This window comes from Microcaecilia unicolor, chromosome 6, assembly GCF_901765095.1.
Source record: "Microcaecilia unicolor chromosome 6, aMicUni1.1, whole genome shotgun sequence".
Classification (NCBI taxonomy): Eukaryota; Metazoa; Chordata; class Amphibia; order Gymnophiona; family Siphonopidae; genus Microcaecilia; species Microcaecilia unicolor.
In genome coordinates, this window is record NC_044036.1 from 185823766 (window position 1) to 185851013 (window position 27248).

The following is a 27248-nucleotide window of genomic DNA, read 5'->3' on the forward strand; positions in this document are numbered from 1 at the left end:
AGGAAAGACCAAAGGTCCATCAAGCCTGGCATCCTGTTTCCAACAGTGGCCAATCCAGGTCACAAATACCTGGCAAGATCCCAAAAAAGTTCAATACATTTTATGCTAATTATCACAGAAATAAGCAGTGGATTTTCCCCAAGTCAATTTAATAATGGTCGATGGACTTTTCCTTCAGGAAGCCGTCCAGATCCTTCTAAAACCCCGCTAAGCTAACCACCTTTATCACATTCTCCAGCAACAAATTCCAGAGTTTAATTACATGTTGAGTGAAGAAACATTTTCTCCAATTCGTATTAAATTTACTACTTTGCAGCTTCATCGCATGTCCCCTAGTCCTAGTATTTTTGGAAAGAGTAAAATAAATGATTCATGTCTACCCGTTCTATTCCACTTATTATTTTATAGACCTCTATCATATCTCTCCTCAGCCATCTTTTCTGCAAGCTGAAGAGCCCTAGACGCTTCAGCCTTTCCTCATAGGGAAGTCGTCTCATTCCCCTTATCATTTTCGTCGCCCTTCTCTGTACCTTTTCTAATTCTACTATATCTTTTTTGAGATGCGGTGACCAGAATTGAACACAATATTCGAGGTGAGGTCGCACCATGGACCGATACAAAGACATTATAATGTCCTCACTTTTGTTTTCCATTCCTTTCCTAATAATACCTAACATTCTATTTGCCTTCTTAGCCGCCGCAGCACACTGAGCAGAGGGTTTCAACGTATCATCGACAATGACGTTGAGATCCCTTTCTTGGTCAGTGACGCCTAATGTGGAACCTTGAATTACATAGCTATAGTTCGGCTTCCTCTTTCCCACATCCATCACTTTGCACTTACATTAAATGTCATCTGCCATTTAGACACCCAGTCTCCCAGTCTTGTAAGGTACTCTTGTAATTTTTCACAATCCTCTCGCGATTTAACAACTTTGAATAAATTTGTGTCATCAACAAATTTAATTACCTCACTAGTTAATCCCATCTCTAGATCATTTATAAATATGTTAAAAAGCAGCAGTCCCAGCGCAGACCCCTGAGGAATCCCACTATCTACCCTACTCCATTGAGAATACTGACCATTTAACCCTACTCTCTGTTTTCTATCTTTAACCAGTTTTAATCCACAATAGGACACTACCTCCTATCCCGTGAGTCTCCAATTTTTTCTGGAGTCTTTCATGAGGTACTTTGTCAAACGCCTTTTGAAAATCTAGATACACAATATCAACCGGCTCACCTTTATCCATATGTTTGTTCACCCCTTCAAAGAAATGTAATAGATTGGTGAGGCAAGATTTCTCTTCACTAAATCCATGTGATCCACTATTGACTAGGTCTAGAATTTTTCCTTCTTTTGTCAGTTCCTGTATCAGCTGCACCATAAAGCAATCCTTGATTCCGTCAAGGAATTTTACCTCCCTAGCATGCCCCGTTACATTTATCAGTCAATATCGGGGTAATTGAAATCACCCATTATTATCGTGTTAGCCAGTTTGTTAGCCTCCCTAATTTCCAATAACATTTCTACATCCGTCTGTTCATCCTGGCCAGGTGGACGGTGGTACACTCCTATCATTATCCTTTTCCCCCTTTACACATGGAATTTCAATCCACTGGGATTTCAAGATGTGTTTTTTTTCCTGCAGTATTTTCAATCTATTTGATTCAAGGCCCTCCTTAACATACAATGCTACTCCTCAACCAATTTGATCCACACTATCACTACGATATAACTTGTACCCCGGTATGACAGTGTCCCACTGGTTATCCTCCTTCCACCAGGTCTCAGAGATGCCTATTATATCTAATTTTTCATTTAGTGCAATATATTCTAACTCTCCCATCTTATTTCTTAGGCTTATGGCATTCACATATAGACATTTCAAACTATGTTTATTGTTCCTATTTACATCATGCTCAGTACTTGACAGACAGTATTAATTTGCAATCTTTTCTCTGATTTTTATTTACACTCTCTTTTGCAACCTCACTATCAGGATACCCTATCTTCCCTGTTTTGGTGATATCTTTAAAAGATTCCTTATGGTCATGTGATGCTTGGCTGAAAGAAGGACGCCGCATCCGACAGCTCCGAGGCCCCAATTCAACATCTAGCCTGCAGTGCCGAGAACAGCTAGCGTATACAACACGCAAAAGCAGTAATCGCTAGCGGAAGATCCCCAGCGAAAGCGGCTGGCACGGAAACGGAGGAAAAATCAAGTTATGACCACAAAATCCAGCCGTAAGGAGGGAGCGCGGAGCCGCGTGGGCGAAGGCAAGATGGCGGAGGCCGGCCCCGCGGGAGAATCAGTGAGTTCGGCTTGGGCTGCCGAAATAGCGGCGGAGGTCTCTGCTCTCCTTGAAACATCAGTGGACAGGAAGCTACAAAAAATATCGGATCAAATAGAGCAGCTTGATGGCAAATTTGAAGGACTGCATGCGGACTTGGCGGTATTTCAACAGCGGCTTTCAGACATGGAAGATCAATGCCTGCAATACGAAAGCCGTCAGAAAGCCATGCAGGGGAAACTGGATGAGCTGAGTGCAAAAGTTGAAGACCTAGAGAACAGGTCGCGAAGAAACAATCTCCGTCTCGTCGGTCTCCCGGAAGCCATTCGTGAGGTGGATCTGAGGGACTTCTTAGAGTCTTGGATGCCAAAAGTTTTAAACCTCAAACGGCTGGAAAATAGCCTACAAATTGAGAGGGCCCATAGATTGGGACGAACAAGACAGGAGACTGAAAACCCAAGAGTGGTAATATGTAAAATATTGAACTATAAGCACAAGCAGGAGATATTACGAGAATGGCGCTTGAAGGGAAAGGTGCAGTATGAGGCACATACGATTTTATGTTTTCAAGACTTTTCGGCTGCAGTAGCAGCCCAGCGCAGGCAGTTCACGGAGATATGTAAGCTGCTGTATGACAAAAAAGTGCGCTTTGCCTTGATGTTCCCTGCTAAGCTGAGAATCCTACACGAAGGCAGACAACATTACTTCACATCACATGAGGAAGCCCAACAATATGTAAACCGTATGGGCAGGAGCGCAGAGGCGGGACAGACGGGAGCAAGGGCAGACAGTCCGCAGCAAACCTGAGAAGACCAGCGGCAGAGGGAATAGAGATGAAGACCAGAAAAGAGGGATGTCAGGCGTAGAAGTGGTCAAAGACATAAAAGACTAAAGTAAAGTTCATTAAGGAGAGGTATATACAGTGGGGGAAATAAGTATTTGATCCCTTGCTGATTTTGTAAGTTTGCCCACTGACAAAGACATGAGCAGCCCATAATTGAAGGGTAGGTTATTGGTAACAGTGAGAGATAGCACATCACAAATTAAATCCGGAAAATCACATTGTGGAAAGTATATGAATTTATTTGCATTCTGCAGAGGGAAATAAGTATTTGATCCCCCACCAACCAGTAAGAGATCTGGCCCCTACAGACCAGGTAGATGCTCCAAATCAACTCGTTACCATGCATGACAGACAGCTGTCGGCAATGGTCACCTGTATGAAAGACACCTGTCCACAGACTCAGTGAATCAGTCAGACTCTAACCTCTACAAAATGGCCAAGAGCAAGGAGCTGTCTAAGGATGTCAGGGACAAGATCATACACCTGCACAAGGCTGGAATGGGCTACAAAACCATCAGTAAGACGCTGGGCGAGAAGGAGACAACTGTTGGTGCCATAGTAAGAAAATGGAAGAAGTACAAAATGACTGTCAATCGACAAAGATCTGGGGCTCCACGCAAAATCTCACCTCGTGGGTATCCTTGATCATGAGGAAGGTTAGAAATCAGCCTACAACTACAAGGGGGGAACTTGTCAATGATCTCAAGGCAGCTGGGACCACTGTCACCACGAAAACCATTGGTAACACATTACGACATAACGGATTGCAATCCTGCAGTGCCCGCAAGGTCCCCCTGCTCCGGAAGGCACATGTGACGGCCCGTCTGAAGTTTGCCAGTGAACACCTGGATGATGCCGAGAGTGATTGGGAGAAGGTGCTGTGGTCAGATGAGACAAAATTGAGCTCTTTGGCATGAACTCAACTCGCCGTGTTTGGAGGAAGAGAAATGCTGCCTATGACCCAAAGAACACCGTCCCCACTGTCAAGCATGGAGGTGGAAATGTTATGTTTTGGGGGTGTTTCTCTGCTAAGGGCACAGGACTACTTCACCGCATCAATGGAGAATGGATGGGGCCATGTACCGTACAATTCTGAGTGACAACCTCCTTCCCTCCGCCAGGGCCTTAAAAATGGGTCGTGGCTGGGTCTTCCAGCACGACAATGACCCAAAACATACAGCCAAGGCAACAAAGGAGTGGCTCAGGAAGAAGCACATTAGGGTCATGGAGTGGCCTAGCCAGTCACCAGACCTTAATCCCATTGAAAACTTATGGAGGGAGCTGAAGCTGCGAGTTGCCAAGCGACAGCCCAGAACTCTTAATGATTTAGAGATGATCTGCAAAGAGGAGTGGACCAAAATTCCTCCTGACATGTGTGCAAACCTCATCATCAACTATAGAAGACGTCTGACCGCTGTGCTTGCCAACAAGGGTTTTGCCACCAAGTATTAGGTCTTGTTTGCCAGAGGGATTAAATACTTATTTCCCTCTGCAGAATGCAAATAAATTCATATACTTTCCACAATGTGATTTTCCGGATTTAATTTGTGATGTGCTATCTCTCACTGTTACCAATAACCTACCCTTCAATTAGTGGGCTGCTCATGTCTTTGTCAGTGGGCAAACTTACAAAATCAGCAAGGGATCAAATACTTATTTCCCCACTGTAGCTCCACCACAGGGAGGGTTATAGGTATGAGAGGAGGAATCAGTTGGGGGGCTTAAGTTCCAAAGGGAGTAAAAATGTGTTTGTAAAGTTTGTTCACTGCTGTTAATGTTAAGTGAAATTACATCCATTGAAATGGGGGTTTGTTAGGATACGACATAGGTGGGTGCTGGACAGGCAGGGGCGGAGCGGAGGCGTGACTGGTTCTCTTGTGAGAACGATTGATAGGAAATGGGGGGGGTGGGGGGGGGATTGGGGGAGGGGGGGAGGGAGATGGGGGGTTGCTACATTGTGTTAAAATTTTTGAGGGTTTGTGTTTTATTATAATTGTTTTTTTTATTTCTATATCGTGATAGCTTGGTGGAGCATTGGAAAAGAGGGGGTCTATTCAGGGGCTGGGGAGTGGACCCCACATTTAAGGACACATATGTCGGGGAGTATCATTGTAAAACTGAAGAGTAAGGTGCTCTTAAGTTAATCTCTTGGAATGTTGGGGGTATCTCCTCGTCTATAAAGCGTACCAAAGTACTGCAGGCCCTGCGGAGGCATAAGGTAGATGTGGCATTCCTGCAAGAAACGCATTTAACAACGGCGGAGCATAATAAATTTAAGAAAGGCTGGGTAGAAATAGCAGAGGGGTCTCCGGCGGTGGGGAAAAAAGGGGGGGTATTGATGCTGTTCCGCAAGGGCCTACAGGTAGGCATAAAGACAGTTAAAAGAAGTACGGAGGGCAGGATTGTATTAGTGGAGGTGGAGAGGGGCAGAAATACTTATATTTTCTGTAACATATATGCACCCAATGTATATGATCCCAAGTTCATGGCTGCGCTGGTTGAGCTGCTGAGTCCCTACCAAGGGGGTAACATCATACTAGAGGAGATTTCAATATGACATAGGATCCCAGTGTTGACAGGAGCAGCAACTCGAGACGGAGTGAGGATCAGTCCCGGGGGGGGGGGGGGGGGGGCTGGCTTTTCTTTGTGACACCTTAACTTTGATTGATGTGTGGAGGGTGCTCCACCCGACGCAAAGGGATTATACACATGTATCAAGGGCACATCTCTCCCAGTCTCGCATAGATTATTTTCTAATATCACAGGAACTGTTTCCCAAAGTCCACGCGGCAGAGATAGATGTGTGCGAAATTTCGGACCACTCCATAATCTGGGTGCAGATACAGCTACAGGGAGAGGGGAGAAGGGGGGGTGGCTGGAGATTCCCAATGGATCTTTACCGTGATCCGAACTTTAAGGCACACATGGGGGAAAAATGGCAGGACTTTGCAATTCACAATAGTGCTCATACAGAACAAGCAAGTTTATACTGGGAAACAGCAAAAGCAGTAATGAGGGGAGAAGTCATTGCATATAGAGCCCGAGCGAGCAAGATTAGAGATAAGGAAATTATTCGCCTTGAAAAAGAAGTCTGTAAACAGAGGAGGCGACTTGGAAAGGTAACTTCGGCAGAAAATAAAAGGAATTGTTAACCACCCAGAGACAATTAATGAGCTGCTTCATCAGAGGGCCCAGAAGTCACACACGTTTTATAGACACCAACTTTTCATGTATGGGAATAAGGCAGAGCCTTGATGGGGAGGTTAATTAATGGAACTAGGAAAATCGGTGAGGATAGTACAAATCAGGGACCGAGGGGGCAAGCTCCTACGGGAAACTCCACATATATTGAAGCGCTTTCGGGACTATTTTGAAGACCTGTATAAGGATCCAGTGGAAGTTATGGAGGAAAGTGAGGTTTACCTGAAGAATCAGGTTCTGCCAAGGGTAACGGAGGCGCAGAGGGAAGCACTTAAACAGTCAAATAGAGGAGGGGGAATTATTGGTGCTATACAGCAGAGTCAATTACATAAAGCTCCAGGGCCAGATGGGTTCAGCCTAGCTTTTTATAAACTGCTACGGAGCAAGTTATACCTCCACTCCTGAAGCTATATAATGCTATGGCTACATCAGGAGAAATGCCAGATGCATTGAATTTAGCGAAGGTGATAGTGCTATTAAAACCTAGTAAAGACGAGTTAAGTGTTGAGTCTATAGGCCCATTATTCACTACTCAATTGTGATATAAAGTTATATGCGAAGATCCTGGCAAATAGAGTAGCAAGGGTGCTCCCCACTTTGATAGCAACTCCGCAGGTGGGATTTGGTGAAAGGAAGATCAGTGACAAAGAACATCAGAGCACTCCTAGCTTCGTTAGAGACTGTAGAGATGGAGCAGAGCCTTCACTGCTAGTCAGCTTCGATGCGGAGAAGGCTTTTGATAGAGTGGTCTGGGGTTTTATGTTTGCTGTGATGAAGCAGATGGGGATAGAGGGTTTATTTAGGAGTGCGGTGGGGGCGTTATATAGGAACCCGCAGGCCTATATGTGGATAAATGGGAGCAGTCGGGCCTATTTCCCATACGTCGTGGCACGCGGCAGGGGTGCCCTTTGTCTCCCCTGCTGTTTGTACTGGCCCTAGACCCATTGATTAGGGAAATTGAGACGCATCCAGAAATTGGGGGGCATAACATGGGGGTCTTCCTCATTCAGGATCTCCGCTTTTGCGGACGACATTTTAGTGCATATCACTCAGCCTAACAATCGTTAAATGCGCTGCTAGAGCTGTTCCAGGAATATGGAGATTTCGCAGGTCTAAAAATCAATTATCCCAAATCCCAGGCTTTAACAGGGAATCCACGAGTGAGAGGCCTGTGGGGGCATGCGTTCCCTCTGAAATGGGCGTCAGAATCCCTTCAGTATTTAGGGGTGCGAATCCCTATGCGTACCACAGCACTTTATCAGTTAAATATTAGTAGGAAGACTAGAGGCGCAGAAAGAGCAATTAAAAACATGGAGAGTCCTTGCCACTTAATTTGCACGGGAGGATACATCTGTATAGGATGGTGGAGTTCCCGCGGTGGCTCTACTTGTTGCAGACCCCTCCCACTACGGTTGAGGGGCAAAGATTTAAATCTGATAAATAAGGGGATAAGGAAATTGTATATGGAGAGCTTCGAAGCCTAAATTGCCGTTAAAGTTACTGATGGGGCCCTGGAAGGAGGGGGGGATGGGTCTCCCAGATATACGTCGCTATAACCAAGCGTGCTTACTAAGGCACTTAGGGGACTGGGTTTATGGACAGACAGGATTTCACGTACAGAAGATTAGAGCAGGAATATTTTAAACCATACCACTTATACTACCTGCTACAGTGCCCAAAGAAAGTGTTGCCGAGCCCGATGAGAGGCAGTGTACTGTTGAGCCCATTGAGAAAGGCATGGCGGGACTTAGTTCATAGTTGGGGTCTGGCGGTGGATAGCTCTGACCTGTTGCCCATTCAGGGCAATCTGAGCTTCAAACCAGGGATGGACAATATAGTGTTCCGTAGGTGGGCTGAAATGGGAATCACAAGCTAGAACATGTTTTGGGATCTAGAGGTCAGATGCTGGAGTTGGGGGCCTTGGGGTAGGAATAGAGACCAGCTCCATGTTTGCACACTGTCAACTTGCACATTATGTTAGGTCCCTGGAGCCTGGGAAGTTGGGGGGTGGACATGGACGGCGCCTTAGAGCATTTTTTTCGATCAGTGCCGGGGGATCACCTATCAGTTTCGGGTCTTCAGAGAGCTTTGGGGGAGCAAAGTAGGGGGAGGGATACAGGGAACATACTGCAACGCTGGGCCCAAGATCTGCAACGACCTAATTTGAGTCTTGATTTTCAGAAATTAATTGCACGCATTCCCACGCTGTCGGGTAATGCGACACTGCGTGAATGTCAATTTAGAATCACGTATAGAGCATACATGACCAAGGGTCAGGTATTCCGATTTGGAGGTGTCCAAGATCCGACCTGTATGAAATGTGGACTGGGAGAGAGTACATGGTTTCACTCGCTATGGGAATGCCCAAAATAAAACGTTATTGGGGGGATATAATTAAGTATTTGGAATCAGTGTTACAGGGAGGTGTTTCTTTCTTCCCCAGAGGGATTCCTGCTTGATAGATATGAAGTCTTTGGGCAGTATAAGGGGGGGACTCGGCAGTTCATTCGCAAGGCGGGAATTATAGGGAAAAAACTTATTATGGAGGCGTGGATGCAGGAGGAGCCGCCGGACTATTGGCACTGGAGGAACCGCTTACATGAGCTGATGATGCAGGAACGTAGGCTGGTGGGATGCTCCCCTAGAAGACGGAAGGCGTTCTTGAAGATCTGGGAGCAATATATTCAAACTCTGTCAGCCAAGGCTCGCAGTTTTGTTTTGAATCGCCTTTGAAGTTTTTTTTTTTCACTTTAGCTTCATTAGTTATTGGTGGTTTGGGGGGGGGGGGGGGGGGGGAAGGGTGGGAAGATAAGGTATGGGGCCTGTAGGATAAATATCTGTTAAGGAAGCTTGTCTCAATGGGAGGAGGCGGGATGATTGGGTAAGCGGTAGCGTTATGTGTTCAAAGGTGTCTTAAAGGGGGAATGGGGTTGGAATTCATCACTGTTTATAAGTCAGTCTAATAGTGTTATACTCCATGTTGTACTACAGAATGGATAAATGTTTATTAAGGGAGGGAGGGGGGGGGATGCATGGGGAGAAATCAAAAATATTTGACGTCGGAAGGAACACCGACAGATGCCTGTTGCATTAGTTCTGTTATTGATGTATTATTAATGAATGAAAGATGATGAAAGCTGTTTATTCTGTGTGTTAAATTAATAACAGATTTAACATAAAAGATTCCTTATTCTGAACCATGCGCTTTTGAGCGACTGTCGGCCTTCCCCCAGTCTCTAGTTTAAAAGCTGCTCTATCTCCTTTTTAAATGCCGATGCCAGTAGCCTGGTCCCACTCTGATTAAGGTGGAGCCCATCCTTTCGGAATAGGCTCCCCCTTCACCAGTATATTGCCTAGTTCCTAACAAATTTAAAACCCTCCTCCCTGCACCATTGTCTCATCCAGTGCATTGAGACTCCAGAGCTCTACCTGTCTCTTGGGCCCTGTGTGTGGAACGGTAGTAGTTCAGAAAATGCTACCCTAGAGGTTCTGGATTGAGCTTTCTACCTAAGAGCCTAATGTGGGTTCCAGAACCTCTCTCCCACATTTTCCTATGTCGTTGGTACCCACATGTACCAAGACAGTCGGCTCCTCCCCACACTATCTAAATCCTATCTAGGTGACGCGTGAGGTCTGCCACCTTTGCACCAGGCAGGCAAGTCACCAGGCGATCCTCACGTCCACCAGTCACCCAGCTATCTACATGCCTAGTAATCGAATCACCCACTCCACAGCTGTCCTAATCCTTCCTCATTTTATTAGTCTGGTATCTACTATAATATCCACTTTAGTTGTTTAAAACAGGTTTGGACTGTGGATTTAGCTTTTCTTTGGTTGAAGGCCTCTAAATGACTACATGCCATATGTCTGATAGCCCTGATCTAAATCACCCAGGCCTGTTTGTCAAAATGGTGATTAGCCAATGTGGAAAAAATGTGACCAAGCCATTAAAAATGTTCTGCACTGGTCTGCCTGAAGTCGTATGAAAATGGCATTGTTACATTTCTAATGTGAAAAAGTTTCTAATACTTACCGCCTATTTGAGCAAAATTTCAGTCCCAGTCTGAATGGTTCATGCCACCATCCCACAAAAACTATACCGCTGTCATCCAGAATCCACAATGCCTAAGGAAAAAGTGAGCAGTGAGACCCTGTGATATTTAAGTACATAATGGCATCATTAAACTACTGTATTCAAATCTGAATCCCATGGACCACTCTCACCACATCTACAAGTACTGGTCCCACTCACATTTGTTACAGCAGCTTTTGTGTCCAATCACTATTTCTGCAACTCAATTCCATGAAAATCTTCCACCACAGTTTCACGTATTACCTCCAGTCCTGATTCTGCTCCTTAGTCACAAAAGCCTGTCTCACCAAAGCTTCATACAGTGTTCCTAACCCAGTGATTCGCAAATGACTAAACCCCTGCCAAACAATTTTTTAAATATAGTCCCTCCTTTATGTGTACCTGGTCCCTCAGAGTCCAAATAAATCAGAAGCAATTCTCTGTTGTCCGTATTCTAGCGGTGCTGGTGTGATCCTACAGTGTAGCACCTGCAGGGCACAAGTGACTGGGCACTGCTCGTGTCCTATTAGGATCCCAAGAATCAGGAAAAATGAATGGGTAGCCAGGGTGGAAAAGGATGAAGGAAAACCTAGTGGACGTTTTTAAAGATTTTGCTGTGCAGGTTTAATCATATGGGTGTGGAGCGAGAGCAGGGGTGGACTGATAGCAGTTGGGGCCCCCAGGCAGTAAAGGTCATTGGAGCCCCCCAGCCACTGCTCACTGTCCCACCACTGCACCGCCTCCCCCCAATACACCCTGACCAGCGGGCCCTCCCCGGTCCTACCTTGAAGTGCCCTGGTAGTCTAGTGGCTTCTTGGGGGGCAGGAAAGAACCCCACTCTTTCCTGCCCAATATCTCTAATGTGTCCGGTGCCACCGTATTTTCAAAATGGTTGCTGAGACTTACCACGGCAGGCAACTGGTCAGAGCCTCTGGGTCCCTAGAGCTTTGGGCCCTCGGGCACTGCCCAGTTACCCGAATGATCAGTCCGCCCCTGAGAGAAAAAGTAAATGAAACAAAATAGAATATTTGTTTTTGTTAGGAAAATGACAGAGGAAAAGGAAGCTACTGAATAGGTATTTGTTTCTGTGGTTCCACTCCCAGCCCCTTCATCTGTTAACACAGAACAGAAATATTTGTTAAGTAATTCCACTTTATCCTTATCAGCTTCTACAATATTCCTCCCCTTCACCCTTGAGTCTGAAATACCAAGTGTGCACGTCATTAACATATCTTATGTTAACCATCTTTATTAAAGTGCACAGTAATAGCATTTACACAACACAATTGAAGCAAAATTGATCTTATATAGTCAAGAAAGTAAGAAGCAAATGGAAGAAAAAAATAGCCAATATGGTAAAATGGGGGAAAAAGACTTTCTTTTAAGATATGCTAGTGGGCCTAGCTCTTCCCAACTCTTTGGACCTATGTGTGTTAGTTAGACACTCATGATGACCTGAAGTTGAAGACTATGGAAAAAGAATTGTTCATAGAGAAAGTGTGTCTTATTGCAAAAAAAATGTATTTTATATGTTTGGATAAAACCAGATCCCTCCATGGTCACAATGTGGAGGAATGCTATGATTTATTATGCATGGAAAGATTAGCTGCTCTGCAAGTTGTAAAGAAAGTGATTACAATTTTTTATTTATTTATTTTTGACATGTATACCCCACATTATCCCAAACATACTCAAACTCAATGTGGCTAACAGTAAATAAACAGACAAGGTTTACAAAGCTATAAACAAAATATCAAATATAGACCATTGATGGCCAGTTGCAATCTAGGATACTCCATCAATGAATAGAAACCTCTCAAAGAGGAGAGTTTTCAGTCTTTTACAAAATACAAAGTAATCAAGCTAACCCTTGATTGCCATTGGCAGTGAATTCCACCATTTAGCACCCTGGTTTCTAAAGCCAACAGAGTGAACTGACTTATAATGCACTCTCTTGCAATCTTGAAGATGAAGTCTAACGTAGTCCTTAGAACCATAGGTTATATTGCGTAAAGGAATAGTTATTAAGGGCTGTATATAATCTGGTGTCATACCATATAATATTTGAAAGACAAAAAACCATAATTTAATAATAATCCTTGTTTTAATGGGCAACCAGTACAAACTAGCTGCAGTATTTTGGGCCATTTGTAGCCTTTTTAGGACACACTACTCACATCCAGAATAGATGGAATTGCAGTAAACGAACTGAGTTAAAACCAAGGATTGAACTAGCAGTCTAAAGAAGTCTGGTGAGAAATATGATCTGAAACTCCTCAGCTTCCAAAGAGACCTGAAGGATTTTTTTCACTACTAAAGAAACCTGAGGCTCGACCGTGAGGTGACTGTCAATGAATACACCCAGTACCCAAAGCACAGAGTCCAAGGGGTAAGACACGTTGACAATAGTAAAATTATTATATGCGGTACGGTCAAAGGGGTTGGTTACCACAAGTAATTTAGTCTTATCTCTACTTAACTTAAATTTGGAATCCCAATATTCCAACAAATCCAGACCAAGCCTAATCTTAGGGACAATTTCTGGAAGACCAGTCTTGAAAGGGATATAGATTGAGACACAGTCCGCATAAATAAAAGTGCAGTACTCCGCTTTCTCTAGCCTTTCACCTAATGGAGCCATCATAACACTGAAAAGGATTGGAGAAAGCGGCGAGTCCTGTGGCACCCCACAGTCAGGAGACCAGAAAGGTAAGAGAGAACCTGAAAACTTCACCTGATATGATGTAGATTGTAGGAAGCCATGGAACCATTGGTATACTATATAATAGGGGTAGGCAACTCCGGTCCTCGAGAGCCGCAGGCAGGTCAGGTTTTCAGGATATCCACAGGATATCCACAATGAATATGCAGGAGATAGATTTGCATACCATGGAGGCAGTGTGTGCAAATCAAGTTCATGCATATTCATTGTGGATATCCTGTGGATATCCTGAAAACCTGACCTGCCTGTGGCTCTCGAGGACCGGAGTTGCCTGCTATATAAGAACAATTTTGTTTGGTTGTGCTGTTGTGTGAATGCTATTACTGTGCACTTTAATAAAGATGGTTTAACATAAGATATGTTTATGACGTGCAAACATTGTAATCTCAGACTCGAGGGTAAAGATGGAACATGTAGAAGTGATGAAGATAAAGTGGAATTGTTCACAGACGAAGGGCTGGGCGCAGAACCACAGAAAACAAAAACAAAGGAATGGAAGTGAGGCAGACTTTCAGGCTTATTTTCGAAAGAGAAGGGTGCCCATCTTCGGACACAAATCGGGATATGGGCGTCCTTCTCTCAGGGTCGCCCAAATCGGCATAATAGAAAGCCAATTTTGGGCGCCCTCAACTGCTTTCCGTCGCGGGGATGACCAAAGTTCACGGGGGCGTGTCAGCAGCGTAGCGAAGGCAGGACTGGGGCGTACTTAAAAGATGGGCGTCCTCGGTCGATAATGGAAAAAAGAAGGGCGTCCCTGACAAGCAGTTGGCCGACTTTACTTGGTCCATTTTTTTCTTGTAACCAAGCCTCAAAAAGGTGCCCAAACTGACCAGATGACCATCGGAGGGAATCAGGGATGACCTACCCTTACTCCCCCCACTGGTCACAAACCAACTCCCACCCTTAAAAAAAAAAAAACTTAGAATTTTTTTTTTGCCAGCCTCAAATGTCATACCCAGCTCCATGTCAGCAGTATGCAAGTCCCTGTTAGTGGGTGCAGTGCACTTCAGGCATGGTGGACCCAGGCCCATCCCCCCCACCTGTTACACTTGTGGTGGTAAATGTGAGCCCTTCAAAACCCACCAGAAACTCTCTGTACCCACATGTAGGTGCCCCCTTCACCCCTTAGGGCTATGGTAGTGGTGTACAGTTGTGGGGAATGGGTTTTTGGGGGGATCTGGGGGGCTCAGCACACAAGGTAAGGGAGCTATGCACCTGGGAGCAATTTATGAAGTCCACTGCAGTGCCCCCTAGGGTGCCCGGTTGGTGTCCTGGCATGTGAGGGGGACCAGTGCACTATGAATGCTGGCTCCTCCCTTGACCAAATGGCTTGGATTTGGTCGTTTCTGAGATGGGCGTTCTCGGTTTCCATTATCGCTGAAAACCGAGAACGACCATCTCTAAGGTCGACCTAAATGTTGAGATTTGGGCGTCCCCGACCGTATTATCGAAACGAAAGATGGATGCTCATCTTTTTTCAATAATACGGGTTTCCCCGCCCCCTCACGGAGCCGTCCTGCGAGGACAGCCCCAGGAAAACTTGGGCACCCCATTCGATTATGCCCCTCCATGTCTACTTTTAGTTCCTCTCAAACATAGACTTCTGAAAATCAAAATGATGAAACCGTATGGAAAGCATTCATGACACTGAGGAAACTAAGAAGAATGAAACATTTGCTTAATTTCAAACAATTCAGGATACTGGTACAGACTTTACTATTAGCACAGTTAGATTATTGTAATATCATCTATAATGGTAGATCAGTCTTTGTTTAAGAGACTGCAAATAACACAGAATTCGGCAGTACAATGAGTATGCTGTACAGTGAATGATACATACCTGTAGCAGGTGTTCTCCGAGGACAGCAGGCTGATTGTTCTCACGACTGGGTGACGTCCGCGTCAGCCCCCACCAACCGGAAGAAGCTTCGCGGGCGGTCCGCACGCAGGGCACGCCCACCGCGCATGCGCGGCCGTCTTCCCGCCCGTGCGCGACCGTTCCCGCCAGTTGAATGACACGCAAAATGATGAAAACGCAACTCCAAGGGGAGGAGGGAGGGTAGGTGAGAACAATCAGCCTGCTGTCCTCGGAGAACACCTGCTACAGGTATGTATCATTCACTTTCTCCGAGGACAAGCAGGCTGCTTGTTCTCACGACTGGGGTATCCCTAGCTCTCAGGCTCACTCAAAACAAGAACCCCGGTCAATTGAACCTCGCAACGGCGAGGATACAACAGAAATTGACCTACGAAGAACAACTAACTGAGAGTGCAGCCTGACCAGAATAAATGCGGGTCCTGGAGGGTGGAGTTGGATTTACACCCCAAACAGATTCTGCAGCACCGACTGCCCGAACCGACTGTCGCGTCGGGTATCCTGCTGGAGGCAGTAATGCGATGTGAATGTGTGGACAGATGACCACGTCGCAGCCTTGCAAATCTCTTCAATAGTGGCTGACTTCAAGTGGGCCACTGACGCTGCCATGGCTCTAACACTATGAGCCGTGACATGACCCTCAAGAGCCAGCCCAGCCTGGGCGTAAGTGAAGGAAATGCAATCTGCTAGCCAATTGGAGATGGTGCGTTTCCCGACAGCGACCCCTAGCCTGTTAGGGTCGAAAGAAATAAACAATTGGGCGGACTGTCTATGGGGCTGTGTCCGCTCCAAGTAGAAGGCCAATGCTCTCTTGCAGTCCAATGTGTGCAACTGACGTTCAGCAGGGCGGGTATGCGGCCTGGGGAAGAATGTTGGCAAGACAATTGACTGGTTAAGATGGAACTCCGACACCACCTTCGGCAGGAACTTTGGGTGGGTGCGGAGCACTACTCTGTTGTGATGAAATTTGGTATATGGAGCATGAGCTACCAGGGCTTGAAGCTCACTGACCCTACGAGCTGAAGTAACTGCCACCAAGAAAATGACCTTCCAGGTCAAGTACTTCAGATGGCAGGTATTCAGTGGCTCAAAAAGAGGTTTCATCAGGTGGGTGAGGACGACGTTGAGATCCCATGACACTGTAGGAGGCTTGAGAGGGGGCTTTGACAAAAGCAAGCCTCTCATGAATCGAACGACTAAAGGCTCTGCAGAGATGGCTTTACCTTCCACACGATAATGGTAAGCACTAATCGCACTAAGGTGATTCCTTACTGAGTTGGTCTTGAGGCCAGACTCTAATAAGTGCAGAAGGTATTCAAGCAGGTTCTGTGCAGGGCAAGAACGAGGTTCTAGGGCCTTGCTCTCACACCAAACGACAAACCTCCTCCACTTGAAAAGTAACTCTTTTAGTGGAATCCTTCCTAGAGGCAAGCAAGACACGGGAGACACCCTCCGACAGACCCAACGCAGTGAAGTCTACGCCCTCAACATCCAGGCCGTGAGAGCTAGGGACTGAAGGTTGGGGTGCAGCAACGCTCCGTCGTTCTGCGAGATGAGAGTCGGAAAACACTCCAATCTCCACGGTTCTTCTGAGGACAACTCCAGAAGAAGAGGGAACCAGATCTGACGGGGCCAAAAGGGCGCTATCAGAATCATGGTGCCGTGGTCTTGTTTGAGCTTCAGTAAGGTCTTCCCCACCAAAGGTATGGGAGGATAAGCATACAGGAGGCCGGTCCCCCAATGGAGGAGAAAGGCATCCGACGCTAGTCTGCCGTGTGCCTGTAGTCTGGAACAGAACAGAGGCAGCTTGTGGTTGGTCTGAGAGGCGAAAAGGTCCACCGAGGGAGTGCCCCACTCTCGGAAGATCTTGCGTACCACTCTGGAATGAAGCGACCACTCGTGCGGTTGCATGACTCTGCTCAGTCTGTCGGCCAGACTGTTGTTTACACCTGCCAGGTATGTGGCTTGGAGGAGCATGCCGAACTGACGAGCCCAACGCCACATGCCGACGGCTTCCTGACACAAGGGGCGAGATCCGGTGCCCCCCTGCTTGTTGGTGTAATACATTGCAACCTGATTGTCTGTCCGAATTTGAATAATTTGGTAGGACAGCCGATCTCTGAAAGCCTTCAGTGCGTTCCAGATCGCTCGGAGCTCCAGGAGGTTGATCTGCAGATCCCTTTCCTGGAGGGACCACCGACCCTGGGTGTGAAGCCCATCGACATGAGCTCCCCACCCCAGGCGAGATGCATCCGTCGTCAGCACTTTCGTGGGCTGCGGAATTTGGAATGGACGTCCCAGGGTCAAATTGGTCCTGATGGTCCACCAGAGCAGTGAAGTGCGGCAACTGGTGGAGAGGCGGATGACATCTTCTAGATTCCCGGTGGCCTGAAACCACTGGGAAGCTAGGGTCCATTGAGCAGATCTCATGTGAAGACGAGCCATGGGAGTCACATGAACTGTGGAGGCCATATGACCCAGAAGTCTCAACATCTGCCGAGCTGTGACCTGCTGAGACGCTCTGGTCTGCGAAGCCAGGGCTAGGAGGTTGTTGGCCCTCGCTTCGGGAAGGAAGGCCTGAGCCGTCTGGGTATTCAGCAGAGCTCCTATGAATTCCAGAGACTGTGTTGGCTGGAGATGGGACTTTGGGTAATTTATCACAAACCCCAGCAGCTCCAGAAGTTGAATAGTGCACTGCATAGACCGGAGGGCTCCTGCCTCCGAGGTGCTCTTGACCAGCCAATCGTCGAGATATGGGAACACGTGCACTCCCAGCTTGCGTAGGTAGGCCGCTACCACCACGAGGCACTTTGTAAACACTCGTGGGGCAGAGGCGAGCCCAAAGGGCAGCACACAATACTGAAAGTGCCGTGCGCCCAGGCGGAATCTGAGATACTGTCTGTGAGCTGGCAGTATCGGGATGTGAGTGTATGTGTCCTTTAAATCCAGGGAACATAGCCAATCGTTTTTCTGAATCATTGGCAGAAGGGTGCCCAAGGAAAGCATCCTGAACTTTTCTTTGACCAGGAATTTGTTCAGGCCTCTCAGGTCTAGGATGGGACGCATCCCCCTGTTTTCTTTTCCACAAGGAAGTACCTGGAATAGAATCCCTGCCCTTCTTGCCCGGGTGGTACGGGCTCGACCGCATTGGCGCTGAGAAGGGCGGAGAGTTCCTCTGCAAGTACCTGCTTGTGATGGGAGCTGAAGGATTGAGCTCCCAGAGGACAATTTGGTGGCAGGGAGGCCAAATTCAGGGCGTATCCGCACCGCACTATTTGGAGAACCCACTGGTCGGAGGTTATGAGAGGCCACCTTTGGTGAAAAAATTTTAACCTCCCTCCGACCGGCAGATCGTCCGGTACGGACACTTTGAGGGCGGCTATGTTCCCGTGGATCCAGTCAAAAGCCCGTCCCCGGCTTTTGCTGTGGAGGCGCAGGGGGCTGCTTAGGCACACGCTGTTGACGAGAACGAGCGCGCTGGGGCTGTCCCTGTGCCTGGCGAGGCCTTCGGGCCGGCTGGGTGTACCTACGCTTTGCAAAAGAATAGGGCACAGCCTGCCGGGCCCGGGAAAAACGTCCACCTGCTGAGGTGGATGCTGAAGGCGCCCGGTGGGAGAGCTTGTCGAGGGCGGTTTCCCGCTGATGCAGTTGGTCCACCAGCTGCTCGACCTTCTCACCAAAAATATTATCCCCCCGGCAAGGGACGTCGGCCAGTCTCTGCTGGGTGCGGTTGTCCAGGTCAGAGGCACGCAGCCATGAGAGCCTGCACATCACTATACCTTGGGCCGCAGCACGAGATGCCACGTCACAGGTGTCATAGATACCCCTGGACAGGAACTTTCTGCACGCCTTCAGCTGCCTGACCACCTCCTGATAAGGCCTGGACTGCTCCGGCGGGAGCTTATCGACCAGGTCCGCCAGCTGCTTCACATTGTTCCGCATGTGGATGCTCGTATAGAGCTGGTATGATTGGATGCGGGTCACGAGCATGGAGGATTGGTAGGCCTTCCTCCCAAACGAGTCCAGAGTGCGAGACTCCCACCCCGGGGGCGCCGAGGCGGTATCCCTCGAACTCCGTGCTCTCTTGAGAGCAGAATCCACGACCGCCGAGTCATGGGGCAATTGGGGCCGCATTAACTCTGGGTCCGAGTGGATTCGGTACTGGGACTCTGCTTTCTTGGGAATGATGGGATTAGATAGTGGTCTCATCCAGTTCCGAAGCAGTGTCTCCTTGAGGACATTGTGCAACGGTACCGTGGAGGACTCTCTAGGTCAGAGACCACGGGGAAGGGAATGCAAATAGACATGTCCCTTACAAAGGAGGCAAAGGAGAGGCTCTCAGGGGGCGAGAGCTTCCTCTCTGGTGAAGGCGTGGGGGCCGAGGGAAGGCCCGCAGACTCCTCTGAGGAGAAATATCTGGGGTCCCTCCTCTTCCCCCCACGAGGCCTCTTCCTCGGTATCGGACATGAGCTCATGTAGCTGAGTCCTTAACCGGGCCCGGCTCGACGTCGAGGCACCGAGGCCTCGGTGTCGTCGAGCGGTGGACTCCCGCGCCGGCGGGGACGAAGCTCCCTCCATCGACGTCGACGGGGACTCCACCTGCGTGGGACTCCACCTGCCGCTTGCGGCGCCGGTGTCGACGACCTCGGCACCGGGCTAGAGCTCGCCGGCGCCACAGTCAACGGCGCCGAGGGCGCAAGCACCCCCGGCGCCGGCACAGCCTGGCGCATCAGCCCTTCCAGGATCCCCGGAAGGATGGCTCGGAGGCACTCGTCCAGGCCCGCTGCCGGGAAAGACGGGGGGGGCCGGTAGAGGCGTCGGTGCCGGAAGCTGGTCGGGTCCAGGAGACTGCACCGAAGTGCTGGGACCCTGACGTGTCGGTACCTCCACTACCGAGGGGGACCTTTCCTCTCGACGCGGACGTTTCGGCGTCGACTCCTCTCCGGTACCGAGAGCCGGATGCATGGAAGGCGACCGATGACGGTGCTTTTTAGATTTCTTGCGGTGCCCGTCATCGGTGCCAGGTGGCATGGAGGAGGTCGATCCCCCTCGGTCCCGAGGAACCGGGTCAGACAGGGTTCGGTCCAGAGGGCCATGGGCCGAGGGAGTGACCGGGGCCGATTGCCCACGCGGCCTCTCACCCCTACCCTCGCCGGAGGACCGGCGGGCCGACGGGACCTGTGCTCCTGGGGTCGATGCCATCGGTGCTGATTTCTCGGGCATCGATACCGGAACCGAAGAACCGGCCTTCGATACCGATGCCGTCGAGGTCGACGTCGAGGGGCCGGCGCAAGTTCCAAAAAGACGGTCCCGCAGAACTTGCCTCGCAACCTGAGTCCGTTTCCGGAGACCAAGACACAGAGAACACGACTTGATATTGTGCTCCGGCCCGAGGCACTGGAGGCACCAAGCGTGGGTGTCGGTTTGCGAGATCGGCCGGCCGCACCGACCACACTTCTTAAATCCACTCGGGACCTTCGAGGACATAAACGGAAAAATCGCGTCGGCGAAGTTAAAGTCGTCGATGGTGGCGGTAATCACACCTCGAAAAAGTAATCGACCGCGCGGCCACAAGGCCGCAGCGCGACGCCCCCGCTCGAAAACGAGGGAAAAATAGAGCGCGTGCTCTCTCTCTTTTTTTTTTTTTGAAAAGAAAATCGGAGCGCGCGGCAATCAAAACTAAACGAAAAATAAACAGAATTCGCGTAAACGCGACAGCTTTCCGGGGCTGACGAAGAGAGAGCGGCAGTAGCACGACTCTCTCCAGGCGCGGAAAGAAAAGGACTGGCGGGAACGGTCACGCAAGGGCGGGAAGACGGCCGCGCATGCGCGGTGGGCGTGCCCTGCGTGCGGACCGCCCGCGAAGCTTCTTCCGGTTGGTGGGGGCTGACGCGGACGTCACCCAGTCGTGAGAACAAGCAGCCTGCTTGTCCTCGGAGAACACAAAATACAGCAGTGTAAATCTGTTAATGTGCAGTTTGCAGTGGTTCCTATTGAGGAATTAGTAATGTTTAAAACGCTGACAATGACTTTTAGGTCAGGCACCTTCTTACATGGTCTCACGCTTGCCCCCATTGTTAGGTCATGGACAGAGAACTTTAAGACCACCTGTGAGGTTCTATTCCCGAATCCAAAGGGGATAAAATATGGGAAGTATTTGAGAGGTTCCTTCCATATCAGATGGCGAAACGTTGGAATGCACCCCTTGATAACTTGCATTTTTTGACAGATTATGAAGCTCAAAATCTAAAGTAAAAAAAAAAATCCAAAAATAGCATAAGTGATAGATGGATGTGTTTCTCACACAAAAACGTTTAAACCATATAATCAAATAAACAAAACAAAAATGTTTAAGTCTGATATTTGTCGAAATAAAAATATCTTCAGAATGGGCATTTCGGGGGTATGAGATGGGCGGGCATTATGTGATGGACCTTTTTTTGCAATAACGGATAGCAAAATGACTTCTTGGGCTTGGAAAGAAAAATGTCTTGATTTAGACCCTGCTTTAAAAGCAACTAGGTCAAGCCCAAATCTGTTTTTGGACCCATTTGTGATTTTGCTGAGTTGGAGACTGGAGAAGTGGAATTGGTCGCTTGTGAAAGAGTGGAGAGCTGCTGAGTGGTTTGTTACCTTTGTTTGTTTGCCCCAGTCTGAACCTTTTGACCCTCACATTTCCTGCCTTGCCTCCTCTGTGTCTCATGTCCTCAAGTCCTTGCCCACACTTGCTAGACCCCAACCACAGTCATTCCTTGCTCTGTATCTGGCCCCATTCCCCCACCAAACCCTCACTGTCCCCAAACCCCTACGACTCCCATTCCACCTCCCTACCTGCTTGTATTCTGTCTCTCACTGTTGCTCTGTTTGTCCAGTCCATGTTTATAATTGTGCTATGTGCTGCTGCTGTTTGTGTGAAGGCTGTGTGCTAGTGCTGGCAGAGTGAGTGCTGTGTGTTGCTGCTGTCTGAGGACTGTTTGCTGGTGCTAGGAAAGTGATTGCTTTGTGCAGCTGCTGTGGGTGTAAGGACTGTTTGCTGGTGCTGGGTCTCAGTACGTGGAGGTGTGCACAGTGGTGTTACTGAGCTTAGTGGGTTGTACCTGTGGTGGTGGGACACCTGCATGTCGATCATGGATGTACGGAATGCTATTGTGGCTGTTGCTTTGGTGGATGTGGAGAGTTTGGAGGGGAGGCCCAGGAGGAGATATCCCTATCGAGTATTTAGGACCAGGACCCACTTCCTGGATCTCATTGATTATGAATGCCTTACTAGATACCGCTTTGATAAGGCTATCAGCAGCTACAACTCCTCCCCCAGACCAGAAAACACAGGAATAATCCAGTGCCAACCACCTTAAGGTCACAGCCTCCCTTGCATTTCTTGCCACCGGCACTTTTCAGTCAGTGCTAGCAGTCAATGTATGCCTCACCCAGCTTAAATCCAAAGATAAAGGTAAAAACACCCTACATATAGTCCAAACAGAAAATCCAGGGGACCAAAAAATCTTTGCAGCCTGAGGTCGATAAAAACAACTTTATTCAGCACCACACAAGTGTATGACCCGACACCCAGCCTGCCATCTCCAACTGTCTTGCCCAGTTCCTCGATGCCCTCCTCACCCACACCTCACAGTACCTTCCCCACTACTGCTCAGAACAACATGGCTCAGTCCTATGCCATAGACCACTTCCCCTCATTCATGAGCCTCATTAACTGTACCCATGTCACATTCAGACCCCCCTGGGCACATAAGAACACCTATGCCTGTATACCATGCACTCCACAGGGGTGAGGTTTATGGAGTCTGCATCCAGCGGGTTGTCTCCAGCCTTGTGCTTCACATCCCTCTTCAGCTGCTACCATTTTCTTTTGCAGTCCTCCACTTCTTGATTAGCATTGTAGACCACATTTAGCTTGTGGCATATCGCCACCCATTCTCTTTGCTGGGTATAAGCACAGAATGTTTGCCCTTTTGGAGTAAACAGATTGCCATGGTATGTCATGATCTTCTTCACAAGGAGCTCAACCTCAGCACTGCTGAAATTGACCTTCCTGCTAGGGGGATTGTTTTTGGATGTCATTGCAAGTGTGGGATGTGGAAGTTTTAAAACCTGAGATGCACGTTTTTATAGAGCAATTTAGATGTTTCAGCTGTGGGCACTTAGAAATCATTCTCTCCAAAATGTTTTCATGTACAAGTCATAACACAAAAATAAGTGTTTATCCATAAAATGTTTAAATCAAGCAATTCAGACACCATTTTAGAACCTCAACATTGCTAAGGGGGAGGTGGCTTAACATCAGCCTAGACTCTTCAACACCTGGGAAACTAACACTTTTGCTCTTCATTCTGTCCCCCCAGTATTAGGCATCTGAACCCTGGAAGCCATGAGCCAACTGGAGTCCCCAATTGCCACTGTCTCCAGGTAAGCAGAGAATTCAGAACCTACCCTTGCTCTTCTGGTAGGGAGGATGACCTGAGATCTGGTCTGCCTTATATTTCTGCTAACAAAGGACACCTTGTTTTTTTGCAGGACCTGACTGCTGGACAAGATACAACATAGACACTGGTCAGCAGGAACACAAGGGACAGCAGTGGACTCTGAAACACAGTTTTATGCTATTGATGTATTTATTGCTTTGATACTGTGGGGATATGTGCAAATTCTACTATCGTGGAAACACCCTTTTGTGGCTGCCTGAGAAGCTGGTGGGGGGAGATGGAGTCCCTAGGAATGGGTCTCTGCACCATGTGCTCCTCAGGGGTGAGTTCACAGGATCCACATCTTGTGGGTTGTCTCCAGATTTGAGCTTCATATCCCTCTTCGGCTGGCTCCTTTTTGTTTTTGCAGCCCTTAACATCTCCAAGAAGGAGAGGGTAGGAAAAAAAGGGTGAAGGAGTGGCATTATACGTTAAGAATAATATTAACATGATGGAATAGCAGGATTAATGGGGTAAGGAAGAAGCACTGTGGGTTAACCTGGTAAGAGGAAATGGAAAATGTATTTACATTGGTGTAATAAACAGGTCACTTTCACAGTCAGAAGAAATGGACAGTGACTGACTGGGTTAAAAACTGGTTAAATGGAAGGAAACAGAGGATAATGGTAAAAGGAGCTTGCTCAGAGGAAAGGGATGTTATCAGTGGTGTGCCGTAGGGATCTCTCCATGGGCCAGCTCTTTTTAACATCTTTGTGAGTGAAACGCCAGAAGATCGGCCCGCAAATACCTCAACCTGAACTTCCCCAGCTGCAAAGGAATCAAAAACAAACAGTCATACGCTACCACTTTTGAGTACAAACGTACACAGATCTGGAACACACTACCAATGGCCCTGAAAAAAATGGACAACCTAACCAGCTTTCGCAAATCTCTGAAGACACACCTCTTCAACAAAGCCTATTAAGGATATCCTCACTAACTAACTATTCCTAAACTACCCAGGTGCATCCTAAATACCTCTCACAATACCTACCTAGCTTTTACTTCTAAATTTACCTACCTTAACCTATTATCGACTTTATCTAAGATCATGTAATGACTGCATCATAACAACACTCTGTAAGCCACATTGAGCCTGCAAAAAGGTGGGATAAAGCGAATGCTACATACCTGTAGAAGGTATTCTCTGAGGACAGCAGGCTGATTGTTCTCACTGATGGGTGACGTCCACGGCAGCCCCTCCAATCGGAACACTTTACTAGCAAAGGCCTTTGCTAGTCCTCGCGCACCGCGCATGCGCGGCCGTCTTCCCGCCCAAACCGGCTCGTGTTCGTCAGTCCCATATGTAGCAAGACAAAGACAAGGGAAGACACAACTCCAAAAGGGGAGGCGGGCGGGTTTGTGAGAACAATCAGCCTGCTGTCCTCGGAGAATACCTTCTACAGGTATGTAGCATTCGCTTTCTCCGAGGACAAGCAGGCTGCTTGTTCTCACTGATGGGGTATCCCTAGCCCCCAGGCTCACTCAAAACAACAAACATGGTCAATTGGGCCTCGCAACGGCGAGGACATAACTGAGATTGACCTAACAATTTTTCCAACTAACTGAGAGTGTAGCCTGGAACAGAATAAAACATGGGCCTAGGGGGGTGGAGTTGGATCCTAAACCCCGAACAGATTCTGAAGCACTGACTGCCCGAACCGACTGTCGCATCGGGTATCCTGCTGCAGGCAGTAATGAGATGTGAATGTGTGGACAGATGACCACGTCGCAGCTTTGCAAATCTCTTCAATAGTGGCTGACTTCAAGTGGGCCACCGACGCTGCCATGGCTCTAACATTATGAGCCGTGACTTGAGCCTCAAGAGCCAGCCCAGCCTGGGCGTAAGTGAAGGAAATGCAATCTGCTAGCCAATTGGATATGGTGCGTTTCCCCACAGCCACTCCCCTCCTGTTGGGATCAAAAGAAACAAACAATTGGGCGGACTGTCTGTTGGGCTGTGTCCGCTCCAGATAGAAGGCCAATGCTCTTTTGCAGTCCAATTACCTGCTTGTGCTGGAAGCTGTAGGATTGAGCTCCCGGTGGGCAATTTGGAGGTTTGGAAACCAAATTGAGGGTGTATCCTTGCCGGACTATTTGGAGAACCCACTGGTCGGAGGTTATGAGAGGCCACCTTTGGTGAAAAACTTTCAACCTCCCCCTGACCGGCAGATCGCCCGGCACTGACACGTTGATGTCGGCTATGCTCTGCTGGAGCCAGTCAAAAGCTCGCCCCTTGCTTTTGCTGGGGAGCCGAGGGGCCTTGCTGAGGCGCACGCTGCTGACGAGAGCGAGCGCGCTGCAGCTTAGCCTGGGCCGCAGGCTGTCGAGAAGGAGGATTGTACCTATGCTTACCAGAAGAGTAGGGAACAGTCTTCCTTCCCCCATAAAAACGTCTACCTGAGGAGGTAGATGCTGTAGGCTGCTGGCGGCAGAACTTGTCGAAAGCGGTATCCCGCTGGTGGAGCTGCTCTACCACCTGTTCGACTTTCTCTCCAAAAATATTGTCCGCTCGGCAAGGGGAGACCGCAATCCGCTGCTGGATCCTATTCTCCAGGTCGGAGGCACGCAGCCATGAGAGTCTGCGCATCACCACACCTTGAGCAGCAGCCCTGGACGAGACATCAAAGGTATCATATACCCCTCTGGCCAGGAATTTTCTGCACGCCTTCAGCTGCCTGACCACCTCATGAAATGGCTTGGCTTGCTCAGGAGGGAGCTTGTCCACCAAGCCTGCCAACTGCCGCACATTGTTCCGCATGTGTATGCTCATGTAGAGCTGGTAAGACTGGATTTTGGCCATGAGCATAGAAGAATGGTAGGCCTTCCTCCCAAAGGAGTCTAAGGTTCTAGAGTCCTTGCCCGGGGGCGCCGAAGCATGCTCCCTAGAACTCTTAGCCTTCTTTAGGGGAGGAAGTGGGATCAAAAGGAAGGCCATCAGACTCCTCGTCAGAGAAATATCTGATGTCCTCTTCCTCTTCCCACGAGGCCTCACCATCGGTATCAGACACAAGTTCATAAACCTGCGTCTGAAGCCGTGCCCGACTCGACTCCGTGGAAACACCGCCACGGTGGGAGCGTCGAGAGGTAGACTCCCTCGCCCGCACCGGCGAAGCTCCCTCCGCCGACGTCGTCGGGGAGCCTTCCTGGGAGGCGACCGCAGTCGGTACCGCAAGCGGCACCGATGTCGGAGACCTCACCCCGGGCAAGGGGCCAGCCGGCGCCTCACTCGACGGTACCGGAGGCGCAAGCACCCCCGGTACCGGAGGGAAGGGCGCAACAGCTCTCCCAGGATCTCTGGGAGAACGGCCCGGAGACTCTCGTGCAGAGCGGCTGTGGAGAAAGACATGGAAGCCGATGCAGGCGTCGAAGTCAGAGTCTGTTCCGGGCATGGAGGCTGTTCCGGGCTGTCCAAGGTGGAGCGCATCGACACCTCCTGAACAGAGGGTGAGCGGTCCTCCCGGTGCCGATGCCTACTGGGTGCCGACTCCCTCGGCAACCCGGAGCTCTCGGTACCGATGCGGGAAGGAGACCGGTGTCGATGCTTCTTTGACTTTTTCAAATGAAGCATGTCACCGGAACTTCCCGGGACCGACGAGGAGGACGTAGAATCCAACCGTTGCTTCCTCGGGGCCGAGGCCGAAGAAGGTCGGTCTCGGGGGGGCTGCACCGCAGGAGCCCTCAGGATAGGGGGAGACCCACCTGAAGGCTCACCGCCACCAGCAGGGGAATGGACAGCCCTCACCTGCACTCCAGTC

At 48.8% G+C, this 27248-nt stretch overlaps 1 protein-coding gene across 2 annotated transcripts in view; it reads right to left on the reverse strand.

Moving 5' to 3' along the window:
- Positions 1-27248, reverse strand: part of LOC115471609 (acylamino-acid-releasing enzyme-like) — a 342862-nt gene that overhangs the window by 150946 nt on the left and 164668 nt on the right. For both annotated transcript variants that reach the window (XM_030205317.1, XM_030205316.1), the window contains exon 8: positions 10374-10465. In XM_030205317.1, coding sequence (XP_030061177.1) covers positions 10374-10465 — 92 coding nt within the window. The remainder of the gene's footprint in view (positions 1-10373; positions 10466-27248) is intronic.